The 24,041-nt window shown below is 48.0% G+C and overlaps 1 protein-coding gene across 1 annotated transcript; it reads left to right on the top strand.

The window, feature by feature from the left end:
* Nucleotides 1–485: 485 nt before the first annotated feature.
* On the top strand, nt 486–1,394 carry LOC135392563 (uncharacterized). Its single transcript, XM_064623270.1, has one exon. It carries the CDS (start codon nt 486–488, stop codon nt 1,392–1,394), a length of 909 nt encoding a protein of 302 aa, XP_064479340.1.
* Nucleotides 1,395–24,041: the final 22,647 nt, after the last annotated feature.

Genomic DNA, 24,041 nt, shown 5'->3' with positions numbered 1-24,041 from the left:
CTTGACAATTGTTGGGTCCAGAAACAGCACAACATGCGTAGACTCACAATGACGCAGGAATAAACCCGCGAACATATTTCTGCAAACTGTTCTGTCGATTGACACCACGGAACACAGGAGGACACAGTGCCAACTGTGCTATTTCGAAACTCTGCTGAAGCGGCAGAGACGCTGCGCGCACATGCGCGCGTACAAAATGCGATTTCAAAACATTGTCGACCAATCGGAGCGCGCGCACAGTCACGGCCAATGGGCTTGCAACATGGTGTGTGGGCGCAGTGGTACATAGTCTACAGCCGCGTCCGCGGGTACCTGAGGTGGACTTGTAGTGGACGACGATGACTAGGCTCGCGCCACGCCCCCGCTTTCCATCGGTGGCTCATGCCACGAAATAAATCAGTTTCCTTCCGGCATTCGTTGTGGTAGCTTGCGTTCTTTTGACTCCCACAATTCTGGTGACCCGAACGTAGCTTCGCCCTTCAACAATGCACTCTGGAGACGAGCCTTCCCCACAGACCCCGGCTACAACCCCTCTTCAACCGGGCGTGGCTCATGTCGGCATACGCTTACCACCGTTTTGGTCTCTCAGCCCGTTCATCTGGTTCCAGCAAGTCGAGGCACAATTTCTCCTTGCTGGTGTAACATCCCAGATAACCAGGTACCGTCATCTCCTCGCCTCCCTTCCCCCCGAGATCGCCATGGATGTCGCCGACATCATTGCCAACCCTCCGGCGCAGAATCCCTACGACCATCTGAAGAGCTCAATCCTCCAGCGCACCACCATTTCTGAGCGAACGCGCCTCCAACAGTTTTTGGACTCCGAAGAACTGGGGGACCGAAGACCCTCCCAGCTACTCCGCGCCATGCAAGTCCTATTGGCCGACAGAGCTGCTTCTCTTGACGACGATCTGCTTCGCGAACTGTTTCTGTCGAGGCTCCCATCCTCAGTGCAAATGGTCCTCGCTACGGCCACTGCCTTACCTCTGGCCCAGCTCGCACAACTGGCTGACAAGGTGACGGAAGTAGCAAGCCCGAGCACTCCCATTGCAGCCGTTTCCGAGTCCTGTCGCCTTCCCAACCCCCGGTGCCAGCCACCGGTTTCAGCGGCCCCGTCTACATTCGCCGAGGAGCTTTCGTCTATGCGCGCGGACATTAACCGCCTCTCCGACACAGTCGCCGCACTCCAGTTCCGTGACAACCGCAGCCGCTCCCCAAGTCGTTCTGGCAGATTCCGAAGATTCCGCCGTTCCCCACGGCGTTACTCCCACCGCAGCGTTTCTCCAGCTGATAACCAGAACCCACCACCCTGCTGGTACCACGAACGCTTCGGTCAGGCGGCCATGCGATGCACGCATCCATGTGGTTGGTCGGGAAACGCCCCCGAGAACCGATGACGGCGACCACCGCTTTCCCTTCTCCCGCCACAAGTCGCCTTTTCTTTGTTGTGGACCGTTCCAGCAAGACTCGTTTCCTCGTGGACACTGGAGCTGCCGTCAGCGTTCTACCTGCCTCATCGAGCGACCGGCGCGGAAACGCAATCTATCACCTTATGGCTGTGAACAACAGCGCCATACCAGTCTACCATGAGAAGCTGCTCACCCTTAATCTTGGCCTGCGAAAAGTGTTTCCTTGGGTGTTTCGCGTTGCCGCCGTCTCTCACGCTATACTCGGAGCAGACTTTTTGCACCATTTCGCACTCTCCGTAGATGTCTCACGACGCCTTCTGGTCGATACCCAGACCAGGCTATCGGCCCACGCAATCCCTGCCGCTCCCCACCTTGCTGCTGGCGTCAGTGGAACTTCCCTTCCACCAACTTCGTTGCCAATCTCGGAGCTCCTGCGCCAGTTCCCCACACTCACACAACCTCCTGACTGGACGAAATCGGTCAAGCACGATGTTGTTCACTTCATCGAAACCACGGGCCCACCGGTTTTCTCCCGTTCTCGCCAGCTATCACCCGAGAAACTGAAGATAGCCAAAGCGGAGTTCCAGCACATGTTGGACATCGGCATCGCCCGTCCATCCTCCGCCAGTTGGTCTTCAGCACTCCACATGGTGCCTAAAAAGACGGGAGACTGGAGGCCGTGCGGAGACTACCGCGCCCTCAACCTAGTCACCAAGCACGACCGCTACCCATTACCTAGGCTCCAAGATTTTACCGCTAACCTGCACGGCATGAAGATGTTCTCGAAAATCGACCTAACTAAAGCCTATCATCAAATCCCTGTAGCGCCATGTGACATCCCGAAGACTGCAATCACCACCCCATTTGGGCTCTTTGAATTCATTCGCATGCCTTTTGGGCTCCGGAATGCGGCACAGACTTTCCAGCGTTTCATCGACACCGTCACTCGGGGCTTGCCCCTCGTCTTTGCATATATTGATGACATCCTTGTCGCAAGCGAGAGCCTTCAACAGCACCTCGAACATCTTCAGCTCCTCTTCTCTCGCCTTGCCGACCATGGAATCGTCATCAATATTGCGAAATGCGAATTCGGAGCGCAGTCGCTGGAATTTCTTGGCCATCACGTGTCCTCGGAGGGCATCGCACCGCTCCCGCAAAAAGTCGCTGCCATCGTGAACTTCCCACAGCCCCAGTCTGTTCGCCAGTTGCGCCGTTTTTTAGGCCTCGTCAATTTTTACCGACGGTTTCTACCCCACTGTGCCCACACTCTACGTCCGCTCGAAGAGCTCCTGCACCAATCTGAAACATCACGTCGAGGCAGCAACCAACATGTCACCGGCTCCGGTCCTGCCAGTCGCGCATATTCCCTGGTTTGGTCGGATGCCGCTTCCGACGCCTTCAGTGCTATCAAGTCGCTCCTTTCTTCCGCCACTCTGTTGCACCACCCGAGCCCAAATGCACCAACCGTTCTGATGGTCGATGCCTCCTCTACCGCAGTCGGAGCAGTGCTGCAGCAGAAGTCCAGTGACACTTGGCATCCTCTGGCGTTCTTTTCCAAGGCACTCAAGCCAACGGAAGCCCGCTATAGCACCTTTGGCCGAGAACTCCTTGCTGCGTACCTCTCCGTCAAGCATTTCCGCTACTTTTTGGACGGCAGAGAATTCACCATACTCACCGATCACAAGCCCTTGACATACGCTTTTCGCTCGGCCAGCAGCAAGTACTCCCCTCGTGAGATTCGGCATTTAGCTTTCCTGGCAGAATTCACTACCCGCGTTGAGCATGTCTCCGCATCGGCGAACTGCCCTGCCGACGCCCTTAGCCGCATTGCTGCAGTCGAACCCCTCTCTCCTGAAGCTCTAGCGCGTGCTCAGCTTAGCGATCCTGACCTTGAAGCCTTACGCCGATCGTCCACTTCCCTTCATCTTGAAGACCTTCCCGTTCCCGGTTCAGACCTCCGCCTTTGCTGTGACACAACCACAGTTCCTTCCAGGCCCTATGTCCCTCAGCCTTACCGTCGGTCAGTTTTTGACCTTCATCACGGACTCTCGCACCCAGGAGTACGAGGCACACAACGCCTTATTGGGTCCCGCTTCATATGGCCCAAGATGAACGCTGATATTCGCGCCTGGGTTGGTTCCTGTTCCTCCTGCCAGCGTTCCAAGATCTCCCGCCATACGTCCGCCCCGCTTGGCCGCTTTGCTCTCCCTGACGCACGTTTCGATCACGTCAACCTTGACCTTGTAGGCCCATTACCGCCATCTTCCGGCCACCGGTACATTTTGACAGCCGTCGACCGTTTTACCCGCTGGCCGGAAGCCGTACCCATCCCTGATTCCACAGCACCCACCGTGGCAGACGCCTTCTTCTCCACCTGGGTCGTACGGTTTGGAGTGCCCTCACGTGTCACCACTGACCGGGGTCCTCAATTTGAGGCCAGACTTTTCGCCGCCTTTCTGGACCTTTTGGGAACGACACGCATTCGCACAACATCATACCATCCCTCATCAAACGGCCTGGTAGAAAGGTTTCATCGACAGCTGAAAGCCGCCCTCATGGCGCACGAAAATCCGACCCGCTGGGCATCACTGCTTCCCGTCGTCCTGCTCGGCATTCGTACCACCCTGAAGACTGACATCGGTTGTAGCTCTGCCGAGCTTGTCTACGGTACTGCGCTACGGCTCCCAACCGATTTCTTCTGCCACTCCGAACCCTCTACCATCAGCCACAGCTCCTACCTAGAAAACCTCCAGCGTATTTTTCACGACGTTCGGCCCACTCCCACCCGTGCGAGTCCATCCCGACAGCCGTTTGTACCGCAGCTCCTTTCAACAGCGTCCCACGTCTTCCTCCGGCGGGACGCCGTTCGAAGGCCCCTTCAGCAGCCATATTCTGGCCCTCACCCCGTCTTACAGCGAGCCGACAAGTTTTTCAAGATCAGCGTCAACGGGAAGCCGGACTCTGTAAGCGTGGACAGGCTGAAGCCCGCCTTCACCGAACCACCGCTGTCCTCATTTCCCCTCTCTGCCCTTGCACCGTCCCCTTTGCCGGCCCATCATGCCCCCGACTCGTCCACCGCCCCGAAGAAGCGAGTCTCCTGGGCCGATCGCTCCTCACGGAGTCTGGCGGGGGGGCCCTGTAGTGGACGACGATGACTAGGCTCGCGCCACGCCCCCGCTTTCCATCGGTGGCTCATGCCACGAAATAAATCAGTTTCCTTCCGGCATTCGTTGTGGTAGCTTGCGTTCTTTTGGCTCCCACAGACTGGTATTACATAAGGGGGGGGGGGGGGGGTATACAAAAAAAGTAGTAGTTGCACACATTCGTGTGCACACATACACACAAAGTATATATATTGTGAGGAGGAAGATCACCGATCCCAATCATCCCCATCGCTCTGATCATCGCGCGAGACCGCGCCCAATTCATTCTGGTCTCGGCCTCCATCCTTTCCGGCTGCTTATAAAGAACCTTACCTCCATTGGCTACACCTGTCTCGCTTTTCTACCTAACAATATATATATAAGCAGGAAAAATCAGTAGACGACAAAGAGCTTACAGGAAAACACAAAGGGGAGTTTAGGAACACATACCGGGTGTTTCAGTTAAATCCCCGGGCTAAATAATTCGCGAACGGGTGCACCAATCCACGAACTTTCTTTTTTACAAGTATCTGTCCGATACCACCTACAAGCTGCACACCGTGTGAATGAGTGGGAGGCGCTCATTATTAAAATAAAAATGCAAATGAGTTTCGTAAAAAAAGCGTAACTTCTGAAGCAGGGCGCTGTCGGCATTAAAATGGGTACTACCCCTTTTGAGACCTCCAATGGACACCTTTTAGAGAAAAATCTGCCACCGAAGCGGGTCATTTGTTGCAGTAATTAATTGGTTTCGGTTTACGTATTTTTGTCGCGGCTGGTCGCGACGCAGCGCAGTTGTGTAACATGTTGTGTCTGATAGAATGGTGTAGTTACGTTAAAATATGTCTTGTCCCGCTACCATATAACGGAGTTAAAGGCCTAGCTCACGTGACTCAGAGACAAATACGAGTAAGCAATCTTAGTTACTCAACTCGTTTGCAGTTCATTTTGCATCGAAACATCCCATCTTGGACGGCTGATGGTGCCCGTTCTACATGATGTGAAGGAAGGAACAGAAAACAATTCTCTTCTGTCGACTCCGGTTGCATATTTCAGTGTTGCGTAATGCCCGATGATGACGGGCTAAGAAAACAGTCTTCCGGTACCTCGTTATGAAAGCAGACGCTGACTGAGGAAATGAGCTCATACCAGCGTCCAAATGCGTATTCATTATATGCGTGTATTATAAGCACAAAGAACGAGGTGGAGACTCTGACAAAGGGGCAGCGTTGCGGCAACGCACACGAAGGAGACAGAAGCACCAGGGAATGTGTTTATCGTTGTCTCGTGCAGCTTTCAGGTATATTTGGAGCTAATATGATGCTAATATGATGTAAGTGTAATATTGCAGCTGCATTATTCAGGCGCAGTCAAAGTCGTGGTCAAAGCATATTGTTTGTCGAGGACTCACGGTGCAATCTGGTCATTGGCAGAAAAGATAACGAGTATGGAAACAATGGGTACCAGACGTCATCACATTGAGTTTCTTATTTTTTTTTTATTTTATCTTTGTAACTACCGTCACGCGGGTGCTCTTTGCAAAAAAACAGCTCCCGTGGCATAGTGGTTAGGATGATCGCTTTCCACGCCGAGACTGGGAGGTGACACGGGTTCGAAACCTGTCACCGGCTGTGTTGTCTGAGGTTTTCCCTGGGTTTTCCGAAGACTTTCCAGACGAATGTCGGCACAGTTCCCCCTGAAGTCGGCCCAGGACGCATACTAACCCCTCTGTCCCCCGACTCCTTCCTGCTGTCCTCTCTCCGTCTGACCACGACTGTACGTCGCTCATAGTCACAGTTGCTTCGCGGCGCTAAGACGGAATTAAAAATATTTGCAAAACCGCCACCTTGCCCCGGTCGCACGTCATCGAAAACGTCATTTTTGAGGTCATGTGACTTTCTTTACACGTCGTTTTGCCGCTTACCGGCATATTTCGGTCGTCGTAAAGCCAAGAGATGAACGTAGTTTGCCAGCGTAAACCATGCCGTGCTTCTTCCGCAACATGGTAGCCCATTTCTCGCTAGTTCAAGTTCGTCACAGCTCTGTGAGTCTTAACGCGCGGTCGTCATCACATCTTTCGAAGCCGTCAACAGTACGAGACCTCATGTGCAAACCTGCGTGTTTTACTCCGAGATTATCGAATAAAAATAATTACCGTGGTCGGAAGATATCCAAAACGTCGCCGAGAAACAACAACCGCATTGTTCACAAACAGTTTGACCGCTGATCACGGGCACCGCCAACTTTAAGATCACGTGTGCCTTGACGTTTGCTGTGACGTGAGACCAGGACCTGTACAGGATGCATTGCGTTCGCCCAGTACACTTTCGCCTACGAAGCAATACATTGGATGCCTCATCTGTGGTTTTTTCAATGTACTAGACGAGAGAGAGAGAATAGGGCTGTTGCAGCGACGTTTGCACAGCACCATTTCATGCCCAAGCGGCCACGGCTCCAACAGTACGTAGTTTCATCAGGGGGTCCTGCATGGTACTTCAACCGGTATTGCGCCAAGGAAAGCTCCACAACTTGTAGGAAATCCACAGAAAAGACGGTGCATCTTGCCGAGTGCGAACAACTCGAGGCCATGTACTTGAAATGTTGCCCTATAGTCTGGGGGGGGGGGGGGGGGATATGTTTATTACGACAAAAAAAAAAAAAAAAAGAAAGAGGCAGGTAAAAAAGGAAAGGCCAGCCAGGCAGAAGCCGACTTGCTATTCCTTGTCAAAAAAAGACGAAAAAGAAAACCAAACAGAAAAGGAGAAAGACGCAAGCGGCACATGGGCAGCTGGGGGGCATGAGTACACGATCGCTCAGAGGCAGTCCTAAACTACCGCGCCTTGCATACTTTGGGACACTGACGTTGCTGCTCACGCGCACCACCTGGCATATAGAAACAAGTCAATAGACGACTTCAGTAAAATCCCAGAGAGCTTAGCGCCGCTTCGAACTATGGGAACTTGCTGAGAACAAAGGAGGATAGCTCTCCAAGCTGATTCGGTTCCTTCTCTCTCGGACGATTGTCCACGAGGAGTCAAGGTCAGCGAAAGCGAAACTTCAATGACAGGTCATTGCAGTAATCTCCCAGGATGCAACGCGCGCGCAAGGAGCATTGGGATTTTCTGAACTCGTCTATTTACTCCGAACTAGAAGTACGTGGCTCCGCACAATCGTGGGAAGGCACTGAAACGACAAAAAAGCTGCGTGACGGAAATGAAGCGTCTCAAAATGATATTGATTGGCGAGTTTTCTCGCACAGTCGGTACTTCACCAGGTGACAGTACAGCGAAATATGTAGGAAACGAGAAAGAGAATGGGGCGGTGATACAAGCTTGGGAATAGCAAGCCTATACCGTGGCTAACCTTTCCCTTCGATTTCTTTTTCTTTTTTACTTTGTATTAAACATATTCCCCCCTCCCCCGGTGATACAACTTCTCCTTTTCTTAAGCCCGCCAACGTCGTATCACTGCATAATTCTCACTGGGTTGGACTAAATTAAAATGATTAATGAAACTAAATGACTAAAAATTCGATATAGAGGCTGTCACTTCACAAGGGCGGAGCAGCATGCTGCAGCGTATTTATAAACGTTTATGGGCTGGTTTCGAGAACATACCGCCACGGGTGGCTGATGCGACGACAGCATAAAGAGTGAACATGTGAAAATTAATTGAAATACTCCTTGTCCCCTTCCTTTTTGTTTGTAATATATTTCGCTGTATATTTAATTTCTGTTCCCGGGTGGGGAGGGGGGGGCAAAGAACAAAGAAAACCTATTAGAACAAAGAAAAAAGAGAGGAAAGGTCAGCCGAACGAACGGTATGTCGGCTTGCTATTCCGCAAATGAATAAAGAGAAAAGGATTAGGAAATGAGGGGTAAACTAACAAAAAGTGGAAGAAAGGTTACATATATTAAACACCAATGAGATTTTAAAAGCAAAGATGAGGGCTGATGTATGAGGCTGAGAGGTGAGGGTGGGACACTTCCGTCCCCCGATTAAATGCATACTCTGTACAACAGCTCATCAATCATTAAAGCTATGCTGGTCACTCATTCATATGCTAACACCTATTCATTAATCACTTACTATTTAATTATCATTCATTAACCAATAATGAAATACGCATTTTACGTCAAAATACACAACCGTCCACACAAAAAATTGGGGGTTGACGGGGCGAGATTGATTGATTGATTGGAGTATAAAAAATGCGGAACATTTCCTACGTAGATATTTGTTCAACATTAAGACAACAACGTAACAGAAGCTACCCTGAAAGATGTATGATTAACGTCCTACCGCACGGTGGCCGGATTCGTGCGGTCGGCCGATTTTCTCGCAACATCTAGCCCCGAACCGAAATCAAAGCGAGGTGCACCCGATGCGTCGAGAAGAATAAATAAAAGTACGTGGTGATTCTGAAAGCCCAAGAGGAACGCACCAGTGATTGAGGAGTCCTCTTTTCTTCCCTCATATCCTTCTACTGGATTCGTCATGGGCTGCTATTAGGCAGGATATACAGCGATATTTCCTTTCGGTGACCGATTCATCATTTCAACCTCATTCACTCTGTCTTCCGAGTCAATGCTTGCATCCTTCATACGTTTCTGCTAATACATAGGAGAAGCTCGATTGGCCAACTGTATACACTGTGTTCCCTTCATTCGTTCTATGTGTGATTCATCGAGAGATCCGAATGTTCTTTCAGCTGGAACCTTCGGATATTAATACCCGCCCGCTTTAGGCGCTTGGTTTCCTGCAAGTAACAACAAAAGTAACATTGTTTTATTCTGGGTTAGCGCCGCGAAGCTACTGAGGCTATGAGTGATGGAGAGAGGACATCCTGTTAAACCCATTTGCGCCTGTTTTACACCCATTAGGGGTGTGGAAGGATTAAGAGTGATGTTTGGCCCTACATGATGTGATCTAAGGTCAATGCGACCCGCGACTCCATTTCGGTTTGAGTTCCCTGCTATAGACGGACGAGCGCAGCGCCATCCGGCGCGCAACGTGCCAACCTCTCAAGGAGCATTGGATGGGCCCGTGTGGCAGCGGGACCTAATGTAGCACGAAATTATCAAAGGCCATTGCCTTCAATGATCATTCAAATGCCCGTGTGGCAACGATATAAGGCGGCTGGGTCGTAGTTTTTTTTAAATTCCGTGTTAGCGCTGCGAAGCAATTGAGGCTATGAGCGGCGCACAGATGTAGACAGGTGGAGAGAAGACAGCACGAAGGAGTGGGGGACAGGGGGTTAGTATGCGTCCTGGGCCGACATCACGGGGGAACTGTGTGGACGTTCGTCTGGAAAGCCTTCGGAAAACTCAGGGAAAACCTCAGGCAACACAGCTGGAGGTAGGATTCGAACCCACAACCTCCCAGACTTCAGCACTTCCTCCGCTACCACCAACGACCTGGACGCCTTTGGACAGCTGGACGCTGGCGCAGACCTTTTTCCATTATTGTCTGCCCAGCACAATCAGCTGCACATTCATGCACGAACAATGCCCATACAGGGTGTATTGCAAAATCTATGTACCAACACACTTGTCTTCGGATCAAAGAGAGTGGTCTCCTGATGGCTCACTTTCACCTGCTGCAAGTTTCGCCGTTCGATATGTTAATATCGTTGCGTCGACGAGTTTCCGCGTCCAGACTAAAGCGATGTTTTTCCCGGTGGGACTTCGAGGTCAGAAGGGTATCCGATAATGTAATTCTGACCATACGACAAAAACGTGTTCCCTATAATGTCGTCTGCTTCATTTAGCTTTCGTAGTGGATGCTGGGTTGTAGTGCGCTCCGACGCGTTCTAAAGGGATATAGGAAGAAGGACATTCAAATGAGGGTGACTGTTTACATGGGATACTTTGTCAGCGCGAAGTAGCTTGGGGCAGTTGGCGCGGACTTGCTTGCATATATCATTACACCATGTCATTTGCTTGCATGACATTGCATATATCACATTGCGCAATGTTATACCATTGTAATGGTATTGTATGGCGCAATGTAATGCCATTATACATATGGCTTGATTACACAAGGCGTTTTCTTAACCGTTCTATAAAACAATGAACGATTACGATCGTCGGTACTGCGACATTTGAGCGCAGCTGTTGGGGTTGAGTTATACACCACAGCTCTTATTTTCCATGCATAGAACTTCAGGCAGGACTCCTATCCCAGTTCGTGAAGTCGTTGCGAAGTCGTTGTCCACGTTGGTGTGGTGCAGCCCGGTTATGTCTGTAGCGCGACTCAGTGCCATGTATACACAAAAACGCGATTCAAGGAATGGGCACCGCCATTAGTGCTGCCACCTCATGGTAGTCACAGGAACTCTGCACGCGTGGACTGCTGTTTTGCCGAGTTCCTTCATTTTCCCACCAGTATCCATCCCAATGGGAAGAGCAATTTCGGCAGTCCACTTCTGTTGTGTCGTCGCTGGTAACGAGGCTAGGGAGCGCACGGAGACTAATGGTCTGAGAGTAACGCGTCAAGGTCTATACCAACCTTTGCGGTTGACACTTGGCATAGGAATACAGGACTTCTTCTTTTTTCCTTTTTTTTCATACGTGCCTCCCTGTGATTTGTAAATGGTGATGGCATTCGCCTGCACAACGCGTAGTTGGCTTCTCACCACCGATATCTTCGTGTTCTTGTCGATAATGCAGGTGACAGTGCGGCTCTCGATAGGTGCAGCTTGGGTCAAAAGTTTACGGAACACGGCACTGGTACATTTCTTCGTCGGAGCGGCCTCTTGCTAGGTACCAGGAAGAGATCGAATAAGAAACTGATGACTGGCTCTTCCGTCCATCTCTCAGTATGTGTGTCCACTCCTCTTTCTTGCTAGGGTGTCACTCCAATGCAGAAATGCGACACCCATGTGTTCCGCAAACTTTTGTCCCAAGCTGTATCCAGTTTTGCTGAATGTCTCTGTTGAGCGCCCGAAGTTTGGAGACAAGCTCACCGAACTGCAGCCAGCTGCCTCCCCGCTTACCCAAGCGTGCCCTCCTCCTTCGCTTTCCTCCTCGTGCCCTCTTAACGCTCACCGTATGCTTCCCCGCTGCTTTCCTCTTCACGCTCTCCCCTACGTTCATCCTTCGCTTCGCTCCTCCTTCGCTCTGCCGGCTACAACGCCGACGCCGCTCAACGCAGGAACGGGCGAGCTAAGTGCTGCGCTCTTAAAAGGCTTTGAGAGCAGCACAGATGCAGGTTTCGCAGTTGGGTTTCATGGCCAGCCGGTTAGCCTATCGGAGACAGTATGCAACTATTAGATAACTAGTCACTTAAAATTTCTTATTTAACTTTTGTAATGCGATATATTTTCAGGAAATTGTGCGATCGAAAAATTGGAGCGAGTCATTATTTTAGGCAACATTCCTAAAACATCCTGCACGCGCACGTAGTTTGAGATATTCATCGCCGAAACCGGAAGCAAGCGCGTCGTCAGCACAGGAAGAACAGCTTCCATTCAATGTCGGAGGACCACGTGCTTTGAAGCGATGGAGCTCATTGGAGCAGGCGCTGCTCCAAAGACGCCGAAGCTGAATGTCATCTCCTTCCTACCGTCCTGAAAGGCGCAGTTCTGGTTTCGGTTAATTTGTGTAACAAAATTTGGCGACGGATATCTGAAAGTACGCGCGGCAAACGGGTTTCTCAAACGATAGGATGCCTTTAAATAATGACTGATTCGAATTCTGCCATCTTATATTTCTGTAAAAATGCACCCTATTAAAAAGTAACTTATGAAATTTTAGGTTGCTTAATTCATTTAGTAGGTAGACATTCCCAGACAGGTCCGCCTGGCCGTAGAGCTCACCTGCACGAAAGGCATCTGTGCTGCTGTCATAGTTTTTTATTTCTTTTTTTTTTTTTTTGTGATCTTGTATGCAATGGTCTTCTGAGCTATGAAAGATTGATACTGAAATATTGTTCCCGTATAACACAAAATAACGTTGTATTTGTTACTTTCAAGTTTGGGGACATATCAAAAATAGAGTTTCATCTAGTGACATTGGGTTCGCCGCTAAACTCTCCCGGGGAATTCTTCGAATCAGGATGGTGTGCAAACGATGAGACCGGCTATCGAGCCAACGGAACATCCGAAGCGCACACGTGCGTGAATGCGGGGGCGCGTGGAAGCAAATGCAAGATGTAAATGTGAATGTGTGGCCGTGTCTTCCTGAAGGAGGCCCCCTCGTTGTGTCCCGAGAGTTCGATGTCGTGTCATAGACACACAAGAGACATTACCCTCTGTATGGCCTTTTCTAATCTCACCGGTAAACGAAACGTCACCTGGTATACTGCAATGGAAACGAAGCCATCTTCCCCTCAGCTACCATGCCATAAAAAGGTCCATCACAAGTACTTGCAGGTACTTTAGTGTAACAGTAGAGGTGCAATCTCAGGAGATTTATCTGTTCGATAGCCTGAGCACTCAGTACCCTGGCATCAAAAGCTACGGCACAATTGCACACACAGTTCTTTAAACAATTAAAATTGAAAATTACAGGCAACATTGTGTCGGAAGTCGTCACCAACTGCGCATTGCTCGTCAAGTGCGGCGGTAAAACTACGTCGCATGCGGACAACACTGGTCATTGGCTACGTGTCGGCTACGTAGCCATCAGGAGCAGCAAGTCAGACGAGAACCATACGCGAACATAGATTACTCTTGCTTGACGAGTTTGGGATTGTTTACCTCAATTTGCTAGCAACTTGCTGAGCTGGTTTTACAAGCAACGGGGCGTTAAACCACATAAACTGCGTGTCTTCTGCTTTCTGGTACCTTTAGGAGCATCCCATTCCATCGCCGTCGTGAGCAACACGAGCGCCAGGTTTACGGGGAATGGCACCTCCAGAAACAATGCTCCTCGCTTGCACATCCGGCGGTCTTTAAATCAGAATCCAACCTCACCACCTTCCGTTCTAAAAGCCCATATGCATGTATTATGCACGACTTTCAATTGCTGTTTGGGGCAAGCGAGAAACTTTGTGGCTATTTCGGTGGAGAAAAACAGCTAGGATGCATAGCAGATGAAATTACGTCGAAAGAATCGTTTCCCTTTCTCGACGTGAACGCCGTGCTTTGCGCGCGGGCTGAAGTTGTAAGTGCACGCATGGAAACACATGGCGCCACCGACTATTAGGGTAATCCCATATGGGATAATCCTGCAATGAGATTGAACGACAGAAGATTGTTTCTTTTAGGAATGCGATTGCCTGCAGGTAGGGGGGGGGCGGATATATTTAATAGACGAAAAGGAGAAAAAACGTGGGAAAGGTCAGCCAAACGAGGCGTCGGCTTGCTATTCCACAAATAAATAAATAAATAAAGAAAGTTAAGAAATAAGAAATAAATATAAAGAAAAGGAATTAGGGAAATAAAGTATAAACTAACAAATGATGAAGAAGGATGAGGTAGATTAAAGGCAAAGATGACAAAAAAAGATGACTATCAAACGGTGAAAGAATGATGAGATGGATCACAGAAGATGACTTTAAAAGGAAAGCATGAGGTTAATAAAGCGTTGAGGGTGGGAGTGGGGCGCAGAAGAATGAGATTGCACGATTGAGTTCACAGGCTGCTCATAAGACCTGAATCTCTCAAGGGTAGGGTTATTAGTCTTAAGAAGAGTTTAGTCCACGTATAGCTCTCTAACGGTAGATCGGTGCATTGAAAGATATGCGACAGATTACGACAAGTATGAAGCTTTATTTCTGAATATTTTTATTGCCACCATACTTTTTCTGCAGCTACTGCTGGCTTGAAACGATCATTCTAGTGTAAAACTGGTGGAGTCTTCGGTTTCTGTACCTTTTTCTTTTTCTGTGAAATGCTGATTGAAGATAAGCAACTTATACAAACGAGATCGAGTGACATACGTAACACCATCTGCGTATCTTCGTATCTGCGTGTAGTAGAGTATTGAATATGGAACGCGGAACGCTACACCACGTGTTGCCGTTCGCGTATTTCGAGGGGCTCACTTTTTGTACTCCATTAGCGGAGCCCCGCGCATATCATCCGACTGCTGCCACCTTCGAGAAAACACAAAGGAGGAAGAAGACATCTCTCCCATTTTTCCCTTTTTCGACCAGCCTCACATGACTTCTCCACCACGTGACCCTCCCCTGACGCCGGCGTCGTTGTTAGGAGACGAGTGCCGTCTCCAGAACATGACATCATTACAATTTGTGGGCTTATGATTACGTCACTCGCTCGTCTCGTCATCGAAACTTGTGGAGTCTCAACAGATATTCAAATATTGACAGAAATGCACAGCGTTCCTAAACAGGATTGAAATTTCGCGTACAGAATCCTTGAGGCACCTTGTTTTCGTGGACTAAATAAAATGAACTCTGTTTTCTGAGTCGGGAGTGGCACTTTAAGCTGCGGGTCTATTGGTAACGAGGACGACGAATAAATTAGTGTTCGCATTGCGCTTGCCTGCCAAAGTGCATTCAGTGCAGCAAAAGCCACACCAGAACTATCGCGGTTGCTTTGCCTATAGGCATCTAGCCTATGCTAGTTCACTCTTTTGAGGTAACCTGGCTGCTCGACACCTCTCCAGAGACCACGCGACCTCTCCTTTCATCCTTCCCTCTCCACTCACCGCGCATGCGCCCCTTGCCGTGGCTACAGATAGGAGACGCCGTGACTCTTGCGTAGCGAGGACTATAATGCTGACGCATTAATAACACTTATAATTATAGGGAACATGCATAGTAAATGGGAGAGACCATCACCCGTGGCGACGAAACACCTTAATCATTGCCATCAAACTAAAGTTGTTGTTTGTGACCTTTATAGTGTAGAAACCACTCTCTCTATACTGAGGAGTCGAACGGTAAACATACAGTCGATGTGCGTCATAGCAGCTAGCTACAAGGTTTACGTTAGAGAAAATGGATGTCCAATTACAGAAGTTGATCCTTTGAAATGAAAGCCCGAATGAATGCTGCTGGTCCATTCACATGGCTATAAGTAGTACGATATGCTCTCAGGTTGGTGATGTTTAAGGAGTTCTGAACGAGCCTTTGAAGACATCTTTGATGTTAGATGCATGTGCGCCTTTGATACATATCCGTAACATTATACGAAATGGAACGTTTTGATAACAGAGCAGTGAGACATATCGCTGTTTTCGCATGAACTGCAGTTTGGAACATGCCTGAAGAGCTGTACCGATACATCTGGGTATTTTTTATCAGCTGCTGTTATTGACGTTAATACTAGTTAAGTATCTCAGCAAAAGCATCTCGACTGGGTTCCCGTATACTTTACAGAACCAAAGAGATCTCCTTCACAGCTAGCACTGTGCCGATACATCGGGGTATTTTTTACCAGCTGCTGTTATTGACGTTATATTAGTTAAGCATCTCAGCAAAAGCATCTCGGCTAGGTTCCCGTATACTTTACAGAACCAAAGAGATCTCCTTCATAGCTACTGCACGTACCAAACGTTCTGTTTCACAGATTAAATGAAACTGCATGGGGCGGTACACAAAGAAAATAAAGAGAATTGATTAACAAGAGTGTATGCAGATGCGAAAATGCGATAACGTTTCGACTATCAAGTAAAAAATTATTCCGAAAACCCAAAAGCAATATTGCGTCGTGTTGCTGTTTTATTAATCGGGTCTACGATATCTACTTTTACATGCAATTACAATGCTAGATCAGTTGCGCTCATCAGTCAGTTTTCGTACAGCACCATGGTGGCTATCGTGTCACGGTGAGAAAATTGAGTATATTTTCTTGCCGCATACTTCTCTTCAACATGGTTGCCTCATCCTCCTCGTAACAGATAATCTTGCATTATTTATTATTTTTTATATTATTATTTTTATATGTATATTATTTATGTAATGATTTTTGTATTATTATTTTTTTAGAAAACTTAGAAAATTTAGAAAACCTAGAGCACGTTGTTCTCCATTGCCCGCAACGCAACAGTTTCGGGAACACGGCTACTGCGCCTCTATACGTAAATCAGCTAGACTCATGCCCCTCTCACTATGGGAAACTACTCGGTCCATTTTGAAATTCTCTGAAATTCACAAACGCTCTGAACTAAAGGCGCTGCTAACCTTTTTTCGACAACGTAGGGCTTCGCTGCCGTCACTGTGTAGCTGATCATTTCATTTTCACCAGATTACAGCGAGCAATGAGGTAGAGTGCCGCCCGTGGCGATGAAACACCTCAATCACCATCGTCATCAAAATAAAGTTGTTGTTGTTTTCCCCCCTCCTCGCTTGCCGTCCCGGACCACTTTGTCGTACTTGCGTTTCCGTCCTGCTTCCTCGCCGCGCTGGATATATGCGTTGCATTACTTCAGTTTTCCTGCTGCTCTGCACGTGGACGACATTGCATTACCTGCGTTTCTGCGTCCTCGGACTCCGTGTGGTGTGCGAGACACTCAATAGGGGCGCCACTGTGCCGCCTCTTGGTGGAAATGTTCGTTTCGGTTTCGTTTCTCTTACTTACAGTAAAAACTGTCATATTGGAATGAAAATGCGACTTACTTGGAACACATATGTCGTTTCCTCATGCATTACCAGCAAATATCAACACTGGGCAGCCTTTTACACGCGCAATGCGTTGATACGCAATGCAATGTGCGAATACTCCCCCCGAAAACACCCCCCAGACACGGTTCGTTCAGTGAACACCAGGGGGCGACTCCCAAACTTGTCGGCTCTATGCTTGACACGCCTTCGCTTGCCGTTAACGTCTTGCGGAACATCCCGTGTCAGTCGCTGTTTCTTGCCGTGACGTTTACCATACTTCCGTTTTCAATTTCGAGCGCCTCTGCTTGCTGCGCCGAACCAGGCTTCTCCGCATTTTCTTTTTTTTTTTCGACCTAAACAGGAAGTCCGATAAAGCTCGCGTGTGCAATATTAGGTCGGATACTTAAATTGTCCTCGTATCTTCCTTGTACGGTTAACTACTACATTAACTACTACACTTCAGGTCACAGCATCTGTTTTGTAACGCGCGTAAACGTGGGCTCTCTTGTTATGCCGCAAAGTGCCAAAAGCTCCTGTCTTGCGCAGTACATAAAGCTTATCTTGTTGGAAACACCTCTGGTTTGTCAAGGCACTCTGTAACTTTTACAGTTCACACTTAATTCAATACTCTAAAAGTTCGGTAATGAATGTAATCTAACAAACTAATTAGTCAACAAGTAATTCACCACAGACAAAGCTAATCAGTGCCAGAGCAGGGGTTTCAAACCTGACCATTCTGATTACCGGTCATGGATGCTACCCTTACATCACATTGGCACCTGACCTGACCGGATTAGGCCCGTTAGAGTTATGTGCCCAAGATACCCTGAGTGTCGTGACAGACTTGTAGCCGCGTTAGGCCGGGTTGACAATCGACCCTTCGGAGTGCAGAAGGTGCTGGGCCCATGGCCAACGAGCATTCAACTGCCAGCTTTGCGAGCAGTTACAGAGTTTTTAAGGGACACCCAAGCTGTTAGACGGGCTATGACCCTGACTGTAGCATTCGTCGCCACTTCGCGACATCTCCAGTGGGTGTGGGTGGATGCGTCTGGCATTCCTTTCCTTACGTGATGTGGGGTAGCCAGCCTTCGTGCTGAGGGCTACAATACCCATTTTTTCCTTTCAATCATCATCATCATCATCAGGCCCGTTTCCTTCGTTCGCGTAAAGTGCTGCATCTCTTTTTAAAATCGTGGTCCTTGTTAGCTGGACACCCTGTGCAAAAAGATGGCAGTCTTTTCGAGTGTATTTTGGTAGAAAGCGATCTTTTTCGACCAATATTCCATTCTTTACAGTTCCTTTTATAGTGCTTCTTTCTCACAATACACATTTATGTTGCCGTAGAACCTTTGCGATGATTGGCAAAGTTAAAATGATAAACGGGAAAGGTAGAGCATATTGTCATCGTCCCAGACGTTTGCAACTACAGCATATTGCAGTATTCACCCATCTACAGACGGGTCCGGTGGAGGTGTTGCCCTCGAAAGCACGGAAGAAGATCACATTGTTCTTCGTTGCTTGTTCCCTCACTGTCTTTTAGGCGCACTCTCTTCTTCTTTCCTCTTCTTTTTTCCTTCTTGTCTCTGAGGGTGGAAAAGAACAGCACATGTCGGTTATATTGTGGCAACAGCCAACTATAAAACAGGACCGGAAGCTTTTTTTGTTTGTTTTTGGCTGAATCAGCGCGAATGACAGGAACAAAAATTGCAAAACTCGATAAGGCTTTTGTTTGTTGCCTCATTCCCGTCAAGCCGTCCAGTGGAATGGCTTAATTATTAACTTCGATTCTGTCCTCCGATATTCTGTCATGATAACGCGATATTAAGCTTTCACTCTACGCTGTAAGCTTGGCGGTTAGTGTCTTATGTTTCGATTCTTGGAGAGGCGACGATCAGGGTTTTCATGCATCAGTAAGAATATTCGCGAGAACAAAAAAGCATCTTTATTTCATTGAGAATTATTACTGACCAACCTCACAGAGGACAATGACACAGTGAGTACTGCGTACATTAGCTGTACAATTCCATCTTGAATATTAAGCGAAAAAAAGAAAACATGTTTTTTTCTTACTTGGATAGACCCAGTCGCCCAATGTATAGAGCGAAATGAGGCGGCTTTGTTTGGCAGTTTTATTTTTACAGCCTCCAACGTTTACCCTTAATATATTTCACCTCGCCCTCCCAAATGCATAACGGACATCCTGTCTCACTCGATGATAGGCTGTGCTTTCTTCCTTGCAAAACGTGACCTTCACTTCCAAGTTGATAATCCGTCCTTCACCATTTCTGTTCCGTGGTACCGGAGATTATTCCCGAAATTGCCGCACTGCGGTCTTTCTTTTTTCTTTGTTTGTCGTAGTAGCCGGAAGTCGAAAGAAGTGGGATGCCGGAAGTCCCGGCTTCCCTTCCAAAGCTTGTGCTTTTTTCCCTCCCTTTTGCCAAACTTAATTGCAGGCGACGAAGGTACCGGAACAGAATGTGTGTCTTACTGCTTTACTAAGCTGCCGCGGTGGTTGTGGTGATGAAACTGCTCGACGTCCACTCTTAAAAAAAGGGTGTACTTTAACTCCTTTCCTTGCCACATATATCACTCCCCTTTTGGAGAATACAATTTAACCTCTGTATGCAATAAGGGGATAAGTCAAATTATACCCTTTTTAGTATTTTTGTTGCAATGGTATCTACATGCCAGTATGTACCTGCCAAAGAAAATTTAGGGCCGTATTGCAATTTATTGACCCGCTATAGGAGGGTAAGAAACGGGGAATGCATGTGTGTCAATGGGAGGGACAGCCAGATCATGCCCCTTTTCTACACACGCATACAGCTTGTGTAGCTTATATTTTGCTACGATGCGGAAATGAACTTCTTCCACTCCAAAAACATGTTCTTCCTACCTCACGTGACCGTGCCAGCAATGCTGCTGAACGTTGTAATCGAAAAAAAAAAAAAAAACATGTGTGCTATATTAATAAGTCATATTTTGCTGGCCATACAGAACATTATTTTCAAGATTGTGCTCGTTTAGCAGCAAGATAATCACGATCTAGGCTGCTCCACTGCACAAAGGTAACCTAGCGCGTCCTGACGTCACCATAAAGGTCAGACTCGTGAAAACAGTTTTTTCCTGCACGAAAACCCTGTGCGTGAGGCGTTATATAGAAAAAGGGGATATCTCATGCTGCGGTGTTTTGTTCCATTTCTCCTAAGTCACACACCGAGAAACGATGCTAACGGGACATGCATGTAGAGTAGACACATGCATGTATATTACACATTTTGCATTTGGGTTATCCGAGGAAACTCATCCGCAATTACTTGACCAAATATTCACTTGCATTTTTCTCGGTTTGTGATTTTTCGACTTATCCCCTTATTGCATACAGAGGCTCAATTACTCCCAAAAATGAGTCTCCTTACTCCCTCCGGACACTTCAACTCCCCACTGGAGAGTAATATTACTCTCCGGTAGGGACTTCAAGGGTCTGAAGGGAATGAGGAGACTCCTTTTTGCGAGTAATACTTGCGAGTTGTACTCTCCAAAAAGGGAGTGATATATGTGGCAAGGAAAGGAGTTAAAGTACACCCCTTTTTTAAGAGTGTAGTCGGCCACGCTGAGGTCAGCAACGTCACGACTATCGCATGGGAGGTGGGGGAGGAATCGTGCGTCCCGGGCCGACTTCTAAAGGGAACTGTCGTCTTGAATCGTCTGAGGAAAACCAAGAGACAGCACCACGACAGCACAGTTGGTTCCCGAATTCAAACCCGGGTCGTCTCTCAGTCACGGCGTGGAACGTCATCACCGTATAGCCACTAGGCCACGGGAGAAAAGCCTGCGGGAACGTGTACCGACAGGGAATCAGTGAACGCGGAAACAGATGATACGTCACGTGAGAGCAATCCCTTTTGCCATCGCACAACATGTTGTGCGTATGACGAAAAGTAAATTGTTCTGAGACTGGAACATACAAACAGACAAACGCAACAGAAGCCCCAAGCTTCCACATTGTTCTCTCTTTTTCCAATCCAATTCAATCCAGTCTATGTTGTGGGAAAGTGTTCGGAAAACCCAGGGAAAGCCTCAGAGTGCACAGCGGGTGGTAGGATTCGAACCCACTACCTCGCAGTCTCCGGCACGACCTTGGCTACCACCAACCAGCGCGACGCCTTAACCATGCCGCTGGTCACAATACAATGTGTGCATAGTGTAATGAACATGAACATAGATCTATCAAAATGGCACAGCCCCTTCAATGCGGAATTCCGCACTCAAATGAAACCTGGAAAAACGATTTCACTCCCTTTCTTCGATTTATAATTGGCCCGGTTCATACATAATCTCTTATAATTAATACGCATATTCCACAGTAGGACGAACACGATACGAGGCCGTTTCATGTGATGATCGTGGAACCCACGTGCAAGATAATTGCAATTCAGATCCGTTTTCGTAGTCGATAACTTATGACTAATTAAATTTTACAACCAGCTGCCGTTTCGTGGCCGTGACGTGATTGTCAGTAGCTTTCACTTTCGTTTCTGCTCAGTAGTGAGGACATTCACTGAAGATTAAAGGATCATTACAGTTCAAACAGTTATCCTCGTGGAGTGAACGATGCTGTTAAGTCAACACTACACCAACACAAAAGAAACCGGGTTCATCAGTTACGGTCATTCCTGATCTATGAGTTTAAGAAACTGCAATTTCAGGGAAGGCAAGCAGCGCGCGGCAATGCGGAGAGGTCCGGGATTGGTTGCCTGAAACGATCTCCCGCCATGGTTGGACAAAACTAGACAAAACTAGACAAAACGCGCTTGAAGAGACCAATGAGAGCAGGGCCTTCGTCGAGCCCGGCCAATGTCCGCCTTCTTGAGGAGAAAGAGGGGTATGAAATTCAATTGAAATTGAGATTTCTTTCACTCATAAATCTTCGTTTGTGCTAATCTTTCTGCTAATTTGCTAAACGCCCGAATCCTGAAGTACTGCAAAAAAGGCTTGAAAATTCTGCTGCCATAACGTTAGAGCGCCTTGATTGAGTGCTGTAGAGAACAGTGTTACTCAGAGGTTAATCATACCCATATCCCGGCCATGCCTCAAGCATTAAAGGCTAAACCTCTTTAAGAGATCCGCATTATATTGGTTGGTTGTTGCGTTTTGTATCCTTGCACGGCCCCGACCGTATTATTAGCATACTTTCCCTGGGTTTTCCTCGGACGCTAAAAGCAAAAATATTGGCGCAGTCCACTTTGTAGCCAGCCCAAGACGTATGGTACCCTCCGAACATCATGGTGCCTTATAGTAGGATTCCGGCAATTCCAGTTTATCCGGGAAACTCCGGTTTTTAGAGATTCCAGAAGTCCAGAATTCGGCAGTCAGGGTTTCAGTTGGCAATGACGTGGTGAGGCTCCCCGGTGTCAGGATCGATGAATAAGGTGAGTATGCGTCGTTTGTCAGTCGTTACAGGCTATACGAACAGGAAAAGCGCGTTGCAGGCCATTCGCACCAGTAGACCTCTCTGGCGGATTTGCATCACGCGTGAACGTAAAACGTAAAGACGGCCCCGGTGACATCACACACCACTGCTGCCGCACCCTTTCAGTGTACACTCATTCACATCAGTCGGTAAATTTTTCGCAGAATTTGGGATATTTACTGAGCCCCAAAAAATAAACTTCGAAAAACCGAAACCATACTTGTCAGACGTGCAGATAGATCGGGATAAAGGGCCTCACCATAATTTATCTTTGCCTATATGGCTCAGTGAACGAAAAGAAAGGAAAGTAGTTTCCTCGTGCTGTGGTGTTAAAGGAGTAATGAGGGGATATTTATAACATCGCTCGAAATCCTACCTTGTCTGTCAAGCTGTCCACCAGGAGTCACCATGCAAAATATTTTCGCTCTTTGGTGCGTTGTAGCTGTTATGTAGTTATGGCGAGATTTTGTACCCCCAGGGTCCCACCCATATCTGTGAAAAAGCGCGAGAGGCGCGTCTATAACTTTCGCCTCCTGTGTACGTCTGTCGTGAATGCTTTCCTCCTCTCTCCCGCCCTTCTTACTTTTGCTTTCTCTCTACGTTTCTAATTTCCCATCTCCTTTAATATCTGACCCTCTGTATCCTTCCTTCTTTACTTCCTCCTTTTCCCTTTCACAAAGGAGCGAAACTTGCCGCCTTGTCTGAGCAGCCAGGACTCACTCCTCTTTCTTTGAACGTCGTACCACCACCACGACCACCACAACTTACAAAAAAAAAGGTCGGAGAAAGCCAGCCGCGACCGACCGGCACGATCCTCACGTGAAGCGGAGAATGCCCCGAGCCCTTCTTTTTAATTTTTTTTCTTAGCTCACGCGCCGCTTATACATGCTAGAGCTGTGTCGCCGTACGTCACTGGTCACGTGAGGGGATAGCGTACGTCACGACGTCCTCTCGTTCTTCTATGCGCTCTTTCCACGAGGAGAACGATTTTTCAAAGATGTGCGGAACGGAGCAGTTGCGCTTTCGATCTGTAGGTCACCTAAGCTCACTGTTCTTTCGCAAGAAGCCATTTTGTTCGTGAGATAACACTTGCACCGAAAAAGAAAAAGAAAAATATTTGGGCCTGCATCCTCAGCGCCTCTTTAACATCCATCTCATTTACTAGGGGCACTGGTGCGACCTCTTCAGAGAGTGACCGCGAGGGTGATACGCTTCGCTTGCCTTCAAAGGCCTTTGATAAAGCAGCCGCGGAGGGTGCTGTTTTGTGAATGAATTAAGCAGGGATTATTATCGGCGGTAATTAAGAGCTCCTTCCGGGATCGTTTCACAAGACTATTCACGTTTCAGAGCACTACTACAATAGACCTCTCTCCCTGTTTGTAAAGAAATGACGTCATAGTGTTCGACACCGCCACCAATTTGGTAGAGTTGAACTACTTTGACTTTATTTTTAAGTGCTCATAACAGCTGCCAGGCCTTGTGATGATGCACAAAATATAAGAATAT

The sequence above is a fragment of the Ornithodoros turicata genome, chromosome 4 (assembly GCF_037126465.1).
Source record: "Ornithodoros turicata isolate Travis chromosome 4, ASM3712646v1, whole genome shotgun sequence".
NCBI lineage: Eukaryota > Metazoa > Arthropoda > Arachnida > Ixodida > Argasidae > Ornithodoros > Ornithodoros turicata.
Note: the sequence above shows the minus strand (reverse complement) of the source record. Positions and strands in the feature narration are given on the sequence as shown.